This window comes from Branchiostoma floridae, unplaced genomic scaffold (assembly GCF_000003815.2).
Source record: "Branchiostoma floridae strain S238N-H82 unplaced genomic scaffold, Bfl_VNyyK Sc7u5tJ_1551, whole genome shotgun sequence".
Taxonomy (NCBI): Eukaryota; Metazoa; Chordata; class Leptocardii; order Amphioxiformes; family Branchiostomatidae; genus Branchiostoma; species Branchiostoma floridae.
Window position 1 is genome coordinate 164,988 of NW_023365751.1, and position 15,098 is coordinate 180,085.

The window sequence follows — 15,098 nt, forward strand, 5'->3', positions numbered from 1 at the left end:
ACCATGTTGCGTCAATGTGTTGACGAACTAGAGTGGCAATTCAACAGTTCAATATTCCCCACATGTCCTCCAGAGATTGCACATAACAAGAGAACAGTCTTGTCACAAATGTTTCCAATGTATACGTAGTGGTAGTTTGTTGCTTTAAACAATCTCTGATAGTTGTATGATGATGATGATGATTGTATAGCATAAAGCTATCATACCCCTCCACCCCCCACCCCCCCACCCCCAACACACATACACACACACATCGCCTCCTTCAACCATAATCACTGCGTGTAAATACCACAAGCTTGCGCAACGTGGACCTATACAATGACAAAACTTTTATAACCCCAAGATTTTCTACAAATCTAGGGTTACATTAGCCCATCAATTTTTTCTCCTCGTTATGTGTTATTCTATTTGAATCTATCACAATGAAATGGTCGGAAAATACCAGGTGCATGAGCATCTTCACAACTTGCAATGCTTCAAATGCTCCACAACAACGCGGTTTTACAGACATACATTCTCACCACTTGAACACAAGTCAATTCACTTACTGTCTATCTCCGTCTGGGCGATCTTGAACTTGAGCTCGCAGTCTGCCGCCCGGCTCAGAGCCACGCAGCCCAGAAGGGTGAAAACTAAGAAGAGACGCATGTTGACTACACCGCTGTCTCTGTAAGGTACAGTAACTCAGGCGGACTCGTCCAGAACTCGGACCTTGTCGGGTAGAAGGGCGATCTGATCCCCCGGTAATCAGTTAATGATTAATGTAAACAAAGAAACAAGCAAATTGTTCTTAGACTTCTAGATCGTGTCAGGGAAAATTTTAAATGTATCTACCTTTCTCTAATATGTCTCTATGCCCACGCGTATCTAACTGTTAACTAAAGTTTCTGTGTGCGCGTGTATACGCGCGTGTGTATGCGCGTGTGAATGTGTGTATATGGTGTAACTTGCTGTGTGTATGTGTATGCTTTGCGCAAGTGTGTGCGTGCACTGCGTTTATGTGTGTTTCTATGGTCGTGTGTGTGTATGTATGTATGTATGTGTGTGTGTGTGTGCGTGTGTGTGTGTGTGTGTGTGCGTGTGTCACAGTGTGTGTGTGTGTGTGGTTTAAGTGAAGGAACAATGATTGAACTTTTGAAGTACCGTCTAAATTGTATTCTTTTAATTATCGTTGTTGTTCAAGCTAAAACAACATCACGCCATTCAAAGATCACATTTCCAACACAGCTCACAACGTCGTTGGATGAAATGTACTAATATCACCATAATTGTTAGCATTTCTTACAAGAAATTGAATCCTCTCCCCTTCAAAAACATTGTTAATTGTGTTGAATTGCCAAACAAACAAATGTCATTTGGAAAAAATCACAAAACCCGATATATAGTTAAAAAAGCACTGTTTCACAAAGTCTTTATTTAGACGACGCGATGTACGTAAGAAAAAGAAGACAAGTTTTTGTTCCAAATAGTCTAAGTGTCCCTGTCGCACTCGGTCTTTAAACAATCCCCTCTAGACGGACATTGAATGATGCTACCCCAATGCGGTGTATCAAAAAGTACCACAGAAGAGAATACGTGATTACAACTAACGCCTTTACCATTGTTTTTAATCCTTGGTTCGAGGTTCAACAGATTATGCAAAGTCCTTGTGAGATAGAGGTCGGTGCCGTGTATGGATTTGAAGATAAAAATGTCAGCAAATGTTTGATGTCAGCAGGGATCAGTGACACCTTATTGTCTCGACCGAGGGGACAAATAGACGGTATCAAAACGTAAAGAAAGCACCAGATTTGGGGACACAAACAGCATGATTAGGAATATTGCAAAACCCATTTAAACCTCCGCTGTGCCATAACTAGAATCTAGAGGTCCCGAGGTCGATACCCGCCGTGCCCCCGACGTTGTGCCCTTGGGAAAGGCACTTCACAACCTTACTCACTTCACCCAGGTGTAAAAATGGGTACCTGGCTTCGGTCGGGGAGGCTTAAAGTAAGAAAGACTACCTTTGCCTTCTGTCTGTAGTACTACTGTACTGTGTATGTGGCACCATTAATATGAGTTATTAGCTTGAGTGCAGTACCACATTGTCCTCGTCTGTCCAAAAACAAATAGAAAAAAATCTTCCGCTGTGACCCCGATCATAGACCGTGTTCAAGGATTGTTTGACTCCAACACAAGGACAAGAGATAGAGAGGTCGTGGGTTCGATACATATGTATATATAGAAGTTGTGTCCTTGGGAAATGCACCTTGACACGTACGATTTTCCACACTCCATTTGGGTGTAAAAATGGGTACCTGACTTCAGTTAGGGAGGTAAAAGGCAGTGGAAGAAGAGGGATGGGCTCAACCTTCCAATACCGTGCCTTAGACACAGTGGATAACAATCCACTGCCTATACGGCCCATGCTACTTTTTTTTTTTACAAAGACGCCCTACACAATGGAACGGGCGCAAAAGAAAACATTATTGTCCAGCCATAGGTGTTAAGATGTGAGGTTTGAAAAAAAAACCAAACTTTAAATACCAAACATTTTATAGAAAACGATTGCGGATGCCCGAAGTCGATAATATTGAGTCCCGAAACAATCATTTTTATGATCAGGAGGGTCGTGTAAAAGTAGTTGTTGTTGCTGTTAGGTAGGGGAAGAAAAGACAGCATTTGACCTGCGCATACGAGTATGCCCCAATGTTTAGCTGAATAATAATGTTTGATTACATCTTGAAAAGTATTTAGGTTTTGTATTACTGTGGTCAACAGACAAAATTACAGATATGTACAACAAGAGCACATGCTCACGGACCGTTTTATTTTTCAACGAATAAAACATGAGTGAATGCATCTTTTTCATTTATCTATTTTTAGTCTATTTATGTTTATTATTGCATATTTCAAAATGAGGACCCGAATAAACAATCCACAGCCTTTGTCAGAAGTGAAAAGTAACTTCTGGTACAGTGTTACCTTAAGCATTATCTTTGTCCATGATTCAAAAGCGCCGCCAAGTGTTTCTTGCTAGTACTGCAATCATGTATCACCTTAGGAAGCTTTTTCGAGTGAATCAAAAGTGTGAGAAAGAAAACCTTACTAGAATTGCAATCATTTCCATCGTAAAGACTTCATTTTCATCGATCAAGAACGTGGCCTTACAACCCATACTAGAGCTCCAATCATCTATCATCATGGACGTTTTGTTCCCATGGATCAACAGCGCGCCCTAGCAATGAACACTGGAACTGCAATTGTGAAGAAGAATACCTTTCAATTAAACCAACGGTTGTAAATCATCTTACATTTAAAGAAAGAGTGACTCAACCACGACCAAACAGACTTCAGACCACTTGTACGCACACAAGCAAGGCATCTGTCCTTGGTGCTGAATACTATATAACAGTATGTATGTACATAATGCACACATCATTATTTTCCTCAAGAATACATGGCCTTGATGTAAAACACAACACCTTAAAAACAGAAACACAGACACACATGCTCATCATGCTGCAAGAGATAACATGTTTTTCCCAATTTCTCTGGTATCAATGATTTTATTCGGTAAGGACCGACACCGGCATGACACCAAAATTGTTTTACAACATGAGCCACCACATAAACCTATACATGTTACAAGCCAGATAAATAGTTTAAGACAAGCTTAAAACATCTAGAACGTCCTTGCACAGTTAAAATCTAATCATATATATATAGTTGATATGCATTTTCCAAGTCGATGAAAGGGTTAGATATTGTTCTATTGTCTTGTTGTACGGTCTGATCACACAGCGGATTGGGTATTATTTTTTAAACACTACTGCCATGAATTGAATTATGTTCTCGTTTGTATGATCTACAATGTTTATATGACTATGTCAATCATTACCTTGCTACCAACATGTGTTTATTTTTCCTTTTATTAAACCCTGCAGTAACTTCGTTAATGAAGTGTCAAAAGGTGAAGAGCATTAACATAATGACTGTAAAAAGTTCAGCAACTAAAACTGTAAAGATTGTAAAATTGTAGAGAAGATCATATCCAATAGACTAATTTCTGATCTACAACAAGTGTCAGGCTGTGCCAGTTAAAGTCCTTGGGTCTCAGTCATTTGTGTGTAAACTTTAGGAAATATTATGAAAGCTGGAGTGAAAATGGGATTGTGACTACATTCAATGAGTATTGAGTGATCCCCTGGAACATGAATGTTTAACATCATTGTTATATAGTAATTTAGACAGAATGATGACTACTCATAAGTTATTCAAGAAATAAATACTGATCACATCTAATATACTCTTCTAACATCATACTTAGTACAACCAGGTCTGAATGTCACTGTTACAACTTATAATTACGCGAGTATTAGGGCTGGGTATCGGTACAGCGTACCGGTACAAAACCGTTTTTTCTTATTGGACCGGTCCAGAAAAACCGGACCTAAAAAAATTAGGCGGACCGGATGTTGGACCGATTAGAAAATTAACAGATTATTTTATCAGGCATTCATACGTTTTGGCGCTTGCAGGTGGAAGAAAATAACAAGAGTGAAGTAGAGAAGACTTTATAGTAATTTCTACCAAGTTTTATAGCCAATCATACAGGGGCAGTTAGCGTTGTAGGATTTAAAAACGCCAGTGTAAGTCTAATACTCCACTAAACAGATTTTTTTGTAGTGAAATGGACCATTAGAATGAGTCATACTGAATCAGGTCCAGGTTCAGGTCCGGACCTGGACCTGATCCTCTGGACCTGAACTGGACCTGGACCTGAATTTTCTGTACCGGTACCCACCCCTAGCGAGTATCATGTCAGACATTTGGATTTTATATTACTGCAAATTTCTTTAATATGATCAATTGACTTAATCATCAATTTTCTATTAAATGACAACACTGGAATTTCCCCTAAAGCTCACCTTGTATGGAAGCTGAGAATGTGGCATTCTGGGTGTTATGTGGGCATCATACACAAACATATTAAATGTCAGTATGATTGCAAGAAAAAATTGCAAATATTTGCAAAGTTGGCGATTTTGCGCAGTGAATCCAGTGGGATACTCGCTTTATATTGCACATGCACAGGTAACAGATTCTTACATAATCACATAGATACATCACTTAATATAATAACCTTACATTGTAGGAACACGCATCATCAGTACAATGTATCAGTTGTATGTAGTAGCAATAAAATCTAAATCATTCACTTTTTCCGTTCAAGCTTATTTTCCATGAGTCCACCAGTACTTGGGCTTCCCCTTATACTGGTTGCGTCCCCCTCATCAGAACTGTAGAGTCCGAATGTGCACTCTGTCTCAGCTATTGGCGCGATCCCTGTGAACGATGCTCCTCCATAAGACTTGGTGGACATGGGAGACCGGTCGGCATAGTCCTGTAAATTATCATTAGATTGTCAGCAATAAAAATATCACAAAGTCTATAGCTCTGCTATGTTGGAAATGCAAAGTCAGTTTGAGCCTTAGTCAGTCTATCTAAACTCTTAAAGTTGAGGTAGGTTGTGGTACTGGACTTGCACATCAACCCTTACATTTATTGTTACCTCTGGGAAGAAAATTAAAGTCTGATAGGGGTACAGTGTGTTAACTTTCTGTTTCTGCACCTACATGTATAACTCAAGACTCTTTCGATAGATTTGCATGGATTTTGATGTATCTACTGAAGTCCCCAAGAAACGTGGTAATTTGGAGCACCCTGGCAGTGTTTTCAGGTACTGCAGTATTACAGAAAGATTCAATAAAGATCCCCTTCTTGAAAATACTTCAGTATAGAAAGATGGAAAGATGCATCATGATGGACAGACACCCCGTACAAATGACACCTTCTGCAAGGGAGATATCCAGAAAGAAGGGGAGGATCACTAACATCTCAGAGTGTGTCTTATGGTTAGGACTTTGGCATCAAGAAATCATCAGAAAAGATAAAGATGAGATCATCATTTTTTGTTGTTAGTACATGTAACAATTATAGCAAAAATGAACCCACCCCACTTTCGAAGTGTGTAGGATGGAGTAGGGACATTGTCTTGCTGGTAGTGACTGAAGTCACACCTCTGGACTCGCCCTTCTCCCAGGACACCTGAGGGGAGGTGCCTGCTGTGGAATGTGCTCTGCCTCTCCAAACACCGTCATCCTGGAATCAAAGTCAAACATATACTATTCATTTTTAAACCTATGTTTGATAGTCGACTACTACTCAGGGGAGAGACAAGAGAAACACACCCAACTGCAGCAGAAGAGGAATCCCCTTTTTCCCTAAGTCAGAGAGTTCCTAATGTTTGCTTTATTATCATCAAGGATATGTATCCAAAAGGTTTACAAATTGCCAATTAGAGACTGTGATTCCAACGTGTTTCTCATGTGTCTCATGGTAATCAATCACTCATAGTAGGAGAGCATACTGTGTAATAGCAGACAGCAGGCTGGCAGGTTTTCTTGTTTCTGTGGGTGCAGTAGTAGGTCACATGTCTATGCTATGACTCCATTGGGTTTTGCATGACATTGTATATCCTTCAGACTGTCTGATGATACTTTGTAATCACATTAGAAAAGTGTTCCACTGTATATGACTGAGCTTTGTGCAGATTTCGAATACCAGGTTCAGACGTTGAAAACAAAATTTTCTTAGGTGGGTATGACAATAAAATACAATATGATGTATTCTGCACCACCTTGGTCCCAGCCCTCCCGAAGGTGCTGTGTCCTGCCTTTGGCCGTTGGGAGATCCTATCAACAGTTGGGCTGGTACCTCGGCTGATACGGGCTATATCAATTATTGTGGACTCTATTTCCTCCATCAAAGTGGATGGAATGGATAAAATCCGTGGAGCCCAAACATGTACTTACTGTGAAACCTCTTGTTGACCTGTGCCATGATCTGTAACTAACGTCCTCTCCCATGGACCGTGGCGTAGGCTCACTGCGGACGGAGTCGCGTAGGACGGATCGAGGGTGCAAGTAGACTTGTGAGCTGATTGTGCTGGTACGGCGACTGTACGCATTGCCATCCTGCTGTAAGAGCCCTGATAGGGGAGAAGGTGGTATGTGGTATGAAAAAACAAAAGTAAAACAATAGTTACACAGTCATGTAGCTACCACTCAAAAATCACGAAAATATTACAAGATATAAAAACGAGAAGTTCTGCTGCAGTACCGTAGAAAGCCACCAAGCGGTTCAGATTATCAAGTAGAAATAGATTTAGATTAGACTTTATCTTATTTTCCCTTTTGATTTATCTACGAAATCTTTTTCCTTCTATGTTAAGTATGATTATGTAACAACTACTTCCCTCGGGCATGAATTTGCAATTAAGATTATTATTATCAAACCTGACCTTCGTTATCCCAATCAAAACCGATTACCAAATTTCATTTAAATATCATAAACTAATCTAAACTTATATGCTACACCAAAAGGCAGTTACACATTCAAGCAACTGGATATGATTTTGGAAACAGTCAAGTATCTTATTACCTGAATGTCTAACCTTCATCAACGTTTCTCAACTTAATGTATCCAAAGAAATACTGTTTTCACAGACATTACAGGAATTCCTAGAATTCTCAGCAAATGGAGATACATGTATAATACCTTTACACAATTAGGCTAGCCTGGAGGTACCACCAGAAACAAAAACACTGTTGTAAGGTTAAAAAATGTAAACATTAAAAATGTATCATTGTTGCAGTGAGAATCACCTTTTTTGTAGCGCTTTATACTGTCAGGATGAAGTGAACTTTCAGCAGAAGTTTTTGATCCTCTGTTGGTGTGGGAACTGCCAAAGAACTCTGGTCCTTCAAAGGTAAAGAAGAGCAAAAATCAAAATTGAAGAGCGGGCTACTTTACTATATTACCCCAAAGTCAGGCCCTCACTTATTTTACATATTAAGTCCATCATACAATGTAGCTCTCACACTGTTTGAAACTCATGCTGCAAGTTTATGTATACATTTACAAAGTCATTGAAAAGGACATTTTACAACCTTAAAAGGACATTCTCTGTGGAATTTAATGTATAACTTCAATAGGTTAGAAAAAGAAAATAATTCCGGTTGAACTTTCACATTTCTGACATCTTACTAATAGACAGTAACAATGTATCACATGGCCAAAACTGTGCTGGTCACAGCCGCATAAGTCAATTGTGCTTGACTTTGTGCTTGTAAGAGATGTTTTATGTGACCGAAATATTGTGATTTTTTGAAAGGTAGAGTTCGTGCAATATTTACTAATAGATTTTAATGTAGTGGATGAGACAAAATTTTATTGAAACGCCCTCAGCTCATGGCTTGTATATTTGTACAGAGTTTCAAGAGAATCGTGAACTTTTCAAACCTTTTCCGCTTATAGAAAAGTCCCTTAGTTGTTTCATCTCCTGGAACAGATCGTTCAGCATGTCCCAGTTGCCCCTGGTGTGTGCAGGGGACAGGTGGGTGTTGCCGTACAGCTTGTCCTGAAGGCGATCTTGTAGCAAAGCTTCTTGCTCGGTCAAAACTGCAACCTTGGAGAGCTTAAAATTTACCCAAAAGTGTCTCTATTAGGAAATTCATTTCGTAAAAGACTGAAGCAAAGGCTAAAACAAACTAACCAGTAGTTATACAGTAATTGCACCAGAAAGCAGTTAATCAAGCAGCTCGATATGATTTTGGAAACGATATGAATTTGGATTTTCTGTTTCCAAAATCATATCCAGAGTAACTGCTTTTTAAATTATTACCTGGATGTTTAACCTTCATCGACATATATGAAGTTAATTCGAGTATCATTGTGATTCAAAAGGCTGGAAACTGTGACAGTCATAAATCATTATGATAACAAAGTTTGAAAAGCTGTCCCATGAACAATTATCTACAACAAAATAGTATCACATAGAAAAATAAAGGAGAATGTCATCTTACTTGCATGAGAAGAAAAGGCTTCAGCAGAACAAATACTGGAGGTCTTTTTGTCACTATAAAGTCCATTAGGTCCAGAAATGCCAGGCCACCTGCAGGTACAACCATGTATTAGGTTATATCTTTAGTTAGAAAAATGATGCTGTCAGGAATCAACTCAACATGTCATTGGATAGTCAAGCTTCGAAAAAAGAAAGTGCCCTGGGTATAATGATAACCTCTGGCAAAAGCTATCCCTAACATTTCAGGTTTCTGTATGGGTCCAAGGTCCTTAAGTCTGGAGATCTGCAGAATTTAATGAACAAGGAGGTTAAAAAACCTTTTTGCTCTAAGATTTTTAAATTGTTTAGTGTTAGTGTAGTGTTATAGTTAACATGACTTTAAGGATTGTTTTGATGGTAAGAACATGCACACCAGAACAGCACCCACAATCTCTACCACGAAACTTGATACATGTACATGTAGATCACTGTATACATGTAGCAGTCCACAAATTAAAACTGCAGGAAGTTCATGCATTGAGCTATTTTCAATTGTACAACATTTTGTATCCTGTATTGATCAATATTCAGAAATCCCTAAATTGTCTGCACAGCTAAATGCAAATTATGCTTTATGACATGACTTACGTCATTGCATACTTTTAGGATAGAATCTACCTACCAGTTCCCACCGGATGGAATGCCACTTCAAACTCCTGCAGGGCTGTAGACAACATGCCCCACTCTTCTGTCAGGTTCTTGGAGAAGCATGTTAGTAAGATCTTCAGACCTGAAACATTAAAAAAAGGCTACATTAGAACAGTTATGGTACTGATTTTTGTAAAATATCTGAAACATTAAATGTGTAAAATAAAATGATCTAGAAAATGTTTGTCTCTATAGCTCTTACGATTAACATCATGGACAGTGTGGAGTTAAGTGGAAAGGAATAATTCATCTGGTGAATTACTTGCAGCCTTTAGGTTACCCAAAGTGTGAGTAATGAGGCTGATAAGTGCTCGAGGCGCCTCCCCAAAAACGGGACCCCCATTTTAAGTCCCTTCTGAAAGACGATTTTGTGGAATTCTTGGTCCGACTACAGCATGGTGACCAAGGGTAGCAGACGCTTGTTTTTCCTGAAAAGACTACGCCGAGCAGGTGTCCCTCTCCCTGACCTGATCACTGTGTATTGCGGGTATATAAGACCAACACTTGAATATGCCACACCCTGCTGGAATGCTGGACTCACAAGAAGAGAATCAGACAGAATTGAAAGAGTCCAGAAGCGGGCATGTAGAGTGATGCTGGGCAGACAATATCTCTCATATTCTGATGCCCTGTTAACACTCGACCTCCAAAGTCTGTCACAACGCAGACTGACCTTGTGCCAGGACTTTGCCCTTGCAGTTACCAAAGCTGGAAGACACGCCCCCTGGCTACCCCCAGCTCGAAACCCGTCTCACCACATGCAACTCAGGCATACTCGCCAATACAAACTGCCAACCGGGACAAAGCGGTATCTATCTAGTCCAGTCCCAACAATTCTAAACCTACTAAACGCTCTGTAGTTTTTGACAACAGTGCTATTCACGACTTGTTCCATTATATGTCAGAGTCATCTGCTATGATCACACAGTGCAATAAATTGTTGTAAATAGCGTGTGTAGTTTTAATTTGTCTTCAGCTGCGATGAACCAAGCATGTACAGTCAAACCTGCCCAAGACGACCACCCGGGGGACCGGACAAAAGCGGTCGATTTGGACAGGTGGTCGCTGAGAAGAGTATCGACTCAAAACATGCCCGATGCATAGTATAAATGGTTTTCGTTGTGTTTAATGGCAAATAGCAAGCAAACGCACGCAAAGAAGTAAGTAATAATCATCAGTAAGCCAGGTGAATTTTAATAGTGAATGAACAGAAATTGGACAAATTGGATCAGGACGTTCCTACCTCCGCCAGAGAAACTCTACTCAAGTCAAGGAGGTTAAAAAGATAGTCTACTAGATCTACTCTAGTCTAAAAAAAGATATAACGTTACTTTCTATAAATCGGATTTCTACCATACAATAAAGTACGTGCTGTACATGTTGCATTTCTGCGTCTATGATCGTTAGATGGACCAGTGTTATACGTATTTACTATACAATTTCTCTCTGGAGGGCAGCAAGTCGGCAACGTTATTCATAACAAGAAGAGAACTGCTTAATATTTGTACACTAACGTTTTAGACAGTAACGGACGTTTGGTGCTGTCAGACAGTAACGGACCTTTGGTGCTGTCAGTTACCATACAAGCCTTTATGCGTCGCTGTGTTCTTCATCGCCGTATCTGAAACAACTACGGTGTACCTTTCGAATTCGATGCCTGTGGAGATGCCTGATACGTCCCGATAATCTACTTACCCACGGGTGAATGTACAGTACAGTTGGACCATTGGGTGGACAAAAGCACTCACACAGATCTTTCTTAAAAAGGAATGAGCTACAGAGATCTTTCTTAAAAAGGAATGAGGCCTAGGCTATATACGTTTCAGCATTCCTTCACTTTATAATGATAAAGATTTAAAAAAAAACTTCTGTAACAACTGAATTCGGATTTTCTTACAACGAAATTTCCTCCCAAGTCCCATATTACAGTAGACTGCCCCATTGACCCACCCATTGACCGCCGCCATCTTTATTCTAAACATAACATCGTAATGGCAGTCAAAATCCGACGCAAACTGGCCGATTTCGGCACAAAATTGCGATAGTTATCATCAAAAATCCAAAAATCGATGAAATCCTCAACCACACGGTCGTTATAGGTCCCAATTTGGGCCGGTCGCGGTCGCGTTGGCCAGGTGGTCGTTGAGAAAAGGTCGCTTAATGCTTACGTCAACGGGGAAAAAAATCGGGACCGAGAAAAAGCGGTCGAAATGGCCAGGTGGTCGCTGAGAAGAGGTGGTCGCTCGGGCAGGTTTGACTGTATTTTAAATTGTTATTTTAATCTGTCTTCAACTGCGATGAACTAAGCATTTATCTTGAATTGTATTCGTTGTGTACTTTGTATTTGTCAATCGTATACTTAGTAATCTTGCCTGTGTAACAACGTACAAAAAGATTGTCAAGCAAGCAGCGCAATTCAGCCCCTCAGGCTGCAAGGCTTTTACTTTGTTACGATTGTTTTCAATCAAACAATAAACCAGTCTACTACTACTACTACATCCGGTCATCCTTAGGTGGTCTCCCATCCAAGAACTGACCAGATTGCACGTTGGTTAACTTCGATATCGAGAGATCGGGTGTATCCAACATAATTTGCCACATGCATGGTCGTAACATGACCACAATGATTTGAAATTGCAACACTGTAAAATTAAGTGACACTGTGCAAATTATCTCTGGGTGAGGCCAAGAACCCACGCACTGATCACTTAAGAGTTAAAGGTGTACTAAGACTCAGCTCGCTGGAGTGAGTGAATTTCTATCTCTATTTAATACTATTTAGTATTGCCTAACACACTTACCTAAAACAGCGATGAAGGGAATAATACTAGAGCAGGCAGCAGCCGTATGGTCTCCAGCCAGAGAGAAACTGGTCAGGCTGGCCATGATACTGCCTGAGTATATATAATACACACTTACCTAAAACAGCGATGAAGGGAGTGATACTGCCTGAGTATAATATACACTTACCTAAAACAGCGATGAAGGGAGTGATACTGCCTGAGTATAATACACACTTACCTAAAACAGCGATGAAGGGAGTGATACTGCCTGTCTTATAATACACACTTACCTAAAACAGCGATGAAGGGAGTGATACTGCCTGAGTATTATACAAACTTACCTAGAACAGCGATGAAGGGAGTAATACTGGAGCAGGCTGCAGCCGTATGGTCTCCAGCCAGAGAGAAACTGGTCAGGCTGGCCATGATACTGCCTGAGTATATATAATACAAACTTACCTAAAACAGCAATGAAGGGAGTGATACTGGAGCAGGCTGCAGCCGTATGGTCTCCAGCCAGAGAGAAACTGGTCAGGCTGGCCGTGATACTGCCTGATCGCTGCAGGTGAGAACTCACATCCTTGGCTGGGATCAGGATGCCCAGGAAAGTACTGACAGCATAAAGGATGTCCATTCTGCTAATCTTTGGAATATCTGGGGGCAAAACAAAATTAGCATCTGTTTTAAGCCTCATTAAAGTGAATGATTCAAGGAACCAGTACATGCTTCACAATCAACAAGCTGTGCCATTAACTTATCCAGCATCGCAAAGTCTTATACCTGGTAGGTTATGAAAATAGAACACAACACAGTGTATTTGGAATATCCCAATTACAAAATTTGTAGGTACCAGGCTAACTGCAGGTCAAAGGCTGGAGGGTGATCTGGCTCCGGGAAGCCTAATGGTAAGGGTGATGCAGAATACACCATGGTGTTGCATTTTATTTAATATGTCATACATAAGGACTGTACACATATCAACTTTCATTGAAAACCTGGTATTTGAATTTTTGACTGTGGAAAACTAATGGCACACACGAAGTGCATGTGAAGTGCATATGGAAGCCTGTGCAATGCAACAGCAAAGCTTGACATACTGTAAAACATGGAATGGTTTGGAACACCCGAATCGACTGTAGTTCTTGCCCAGGTATGACATAATTAATGATTTGATAAAAAAACATTGGGACTGAGATATGAGGTACAGCGAGTAAGAAACCTTTGTTTGCTGTTCCTACTCTGATCAGCAGTGGCAGCATCAGGTTCAACATGGACGTGTCCACTTTCTCTTGGCTTGGGTCATTGACAAACCCTCGGAGACCTTGATCGAGAGTCAGATCATTCTAGTAGAAAAAAAGAAAAATACTTTTTATTAGTCATTTTTAACAACCTTTTTTCAAACTGGAAAGCAGACTAGCTAGAAAAAACAGAATAAGTTTGAAAAATCACAAACACAAGTATTTAGTAAACTGCTTTGATGCACTACACACTTCTGACATCTGTTACAGACCTAAACAAAATTGTACATTAACATCACAGGTAGTCATTTCCACCAGTGTGGTGAGTGAAGTAAGGAAAGTCTTGTACATAATCATGTAGTGTCTATACTAAGGAAACAAAAGATCTGTTGCATGACAGAATTTGAACCCAGGACCTCTGAATCCTGGGGCAAATACCCTGCAGTTACGCTGCACGACCCTAATTAAACTACCTTGAGAAACTGGATCTGTGCAGCTGCCAGTCTGACGATGACAGCACAGAAGCCGGCAGGTGGTGTCATGAGGGTGCTGATGCCAGGTGAGGTCATCTGCAGGATGGTCAGCCCCTCTCCAGGTGCACTGGTGACATCTGCCAGCAGCAGGTTCACACATACCGTCACCAACAGCTGTGGAAACAGGTGCTGTATTAGATGTGCATGTATTGAAATATCCTATCTGAAAAGTAGTCCTCTTGAATGCATAATTATTACTCGGATAGTTTTGAAAGAAAAAAAAAACTGCTCTGTTCTTCAACTAGAACTCTTTTGCATACCAATTCATACGTTAAGATATAAACTTGCTTTCAAACAAGATCTCTTTAGTGTCATTGACAAAAGGTAGTGGATTCTGCCTGAAACGTTTCACCGTTTCCAAAATCATATCCAGTTGCAAATCCCTACCTAAAAAGGTTATTTTTTCCAGGACCTTGAAAACACAACATTTGGTTTCCTACGTAGTACTATCCTCATTCGACCACAGAGTATGAACTACATAAAATCTGCTGTATTATTACCTTAAGTTTACACAATACATTATTGTCTAACTTGAAGTAATTTTCACAGCCTAGTGAACTTGATTTCTTTTGTCTTACATTGAGCTGCGGCAAGTGTGCGATGATGTTTTGCTTGGTGAGTGTGAAGTACACCCCTTTCAGCAGGTTGGTTGCAGAAACCCAATCCAGGTGGCACTATATAAAAACAAATAAAATATATTCCCTGTAAAATTAATACAGCAATTTTTGTCAAAATGAGTACACTACTTCAACAATGAAGTTCTGAGGCATTACTAACGGATGCATCTAAGGATAGAGGTGACACTGGGCTTGAATAGAAGACTGACTGCATTCTTACATACATGTAGGGTGCACATCCTACGACAGTGACAGTAAAAAAACTACATAAGAGATTGCATCATCATTGTCATCATCATCCTTTTCATTGTTATCATCATCATCTTATCATA

At 40.1% G+C, this 15,098-nt stretch overlaps 3 protein-coding genes across 3 annotated transcripts in view; all 3 read right to left on the reverse strand.

Moving 5' to 3' along the window:
* LOC118408080 overlaps positions 1–728 on the reverse strand; it is a 3,412-nt gene extending 2,684 nt beyond the window's left edge. Inside the window, exon 1 of the mRNA XM_035808699.1 lies at positions 549–728. Within this exon, the coding sequence (XP_035664592.1) occupies positions 549–648 (100 nt within the window). The 5' untranslated portion in view covers positions 649–728. The remainder of the gene's footprint in view (positions 1–548) is intronic.
* Positions 729–4,958: 4,230 nt separating this feature from the next.
* Positions 4,959–7,024, reverse strand: LOC118408079. Its single transcript, XM_035808698.1, has 3 exons — positions 6,858–7,024; positions 5,998–6,144; positions 4,959–5,386 (listed from the first exon to the last, which is right to left on the reverse strand). Exons 1-3 carry the CDS (start codon positions 6,909–6,911, stop codon positions 5,198–5,200), a joined length of 390 nt encoding a protein of 129 aa, XP_035664591.1. The 5' UTR covers positions 6,912–7,024; the 3' UTR covers positions 4,959–5,197.
* A 593-nt stretch (positions 7,025–7,617) lies between these two features.
* Positions 7,618–15,098, reverse strand: part of LOC118408075 (protein unc-80 homolog) — a 37,244-nt gene continuing 29,763 nt past the window's right edge. The window contains exons 19-27 of the mRNA XM_035808694.1: positions 14,728–14,823; positions 14,090–14,263; positions 13,598–13,721; positions 12,838–13,032; positions 9,570–9,677; positions 8,910–8,998; positions 8,347–8,521; positions 7,698–7,805; positions 7,618–7,622 (exon numbers count right to left, since the gene is read on the reverse strand). Of these exons, the coding sequence (XP_035664587.1) occupies positions 7,618–7,622; positions 7,698–7,805; positions 8,347–8,521; positions 8,910–8,998; positions 9,570–9,677; positions 12,838–13,032; positions 13,598–13,721; positions 14,090–14,263; positions 14,728–14,823 (1,074 nt within the window). The remainder of the gene's footprint in view (positions 7,623–7,697; positions 7,806–8,346; positions 8,522–8,909; positions 8,999–9,569; positions 9,678–12,837; positions 13,033–13,597; positions 13,722–14,089; positions 14,264–14,727; positions 14,824–15,098) is intronic.

Coding starts and splice junctions, on each gene's coding strand:
- LOC118408079 (XM_035808698.1), bottom strand. CDS start 6,911: ATGGGAGAGGACGTTAGTTACAGATCATGGCACAGGTCAACAAGAGGT. Junction 6,145..6,857: donor GGTCAACAAGAGGTTTCACA/GTAAGTACATGT, acceptor CTTTGATTCCAG/GATGACGGTGTTTGGAGAGG. Junction 5,387..5,997: donor CTACACACTTCGAAAGTGGG/GTGGGTTCATTT, acceptor GATAATTTACAG/GACTATGCCGACCGGTCTCC.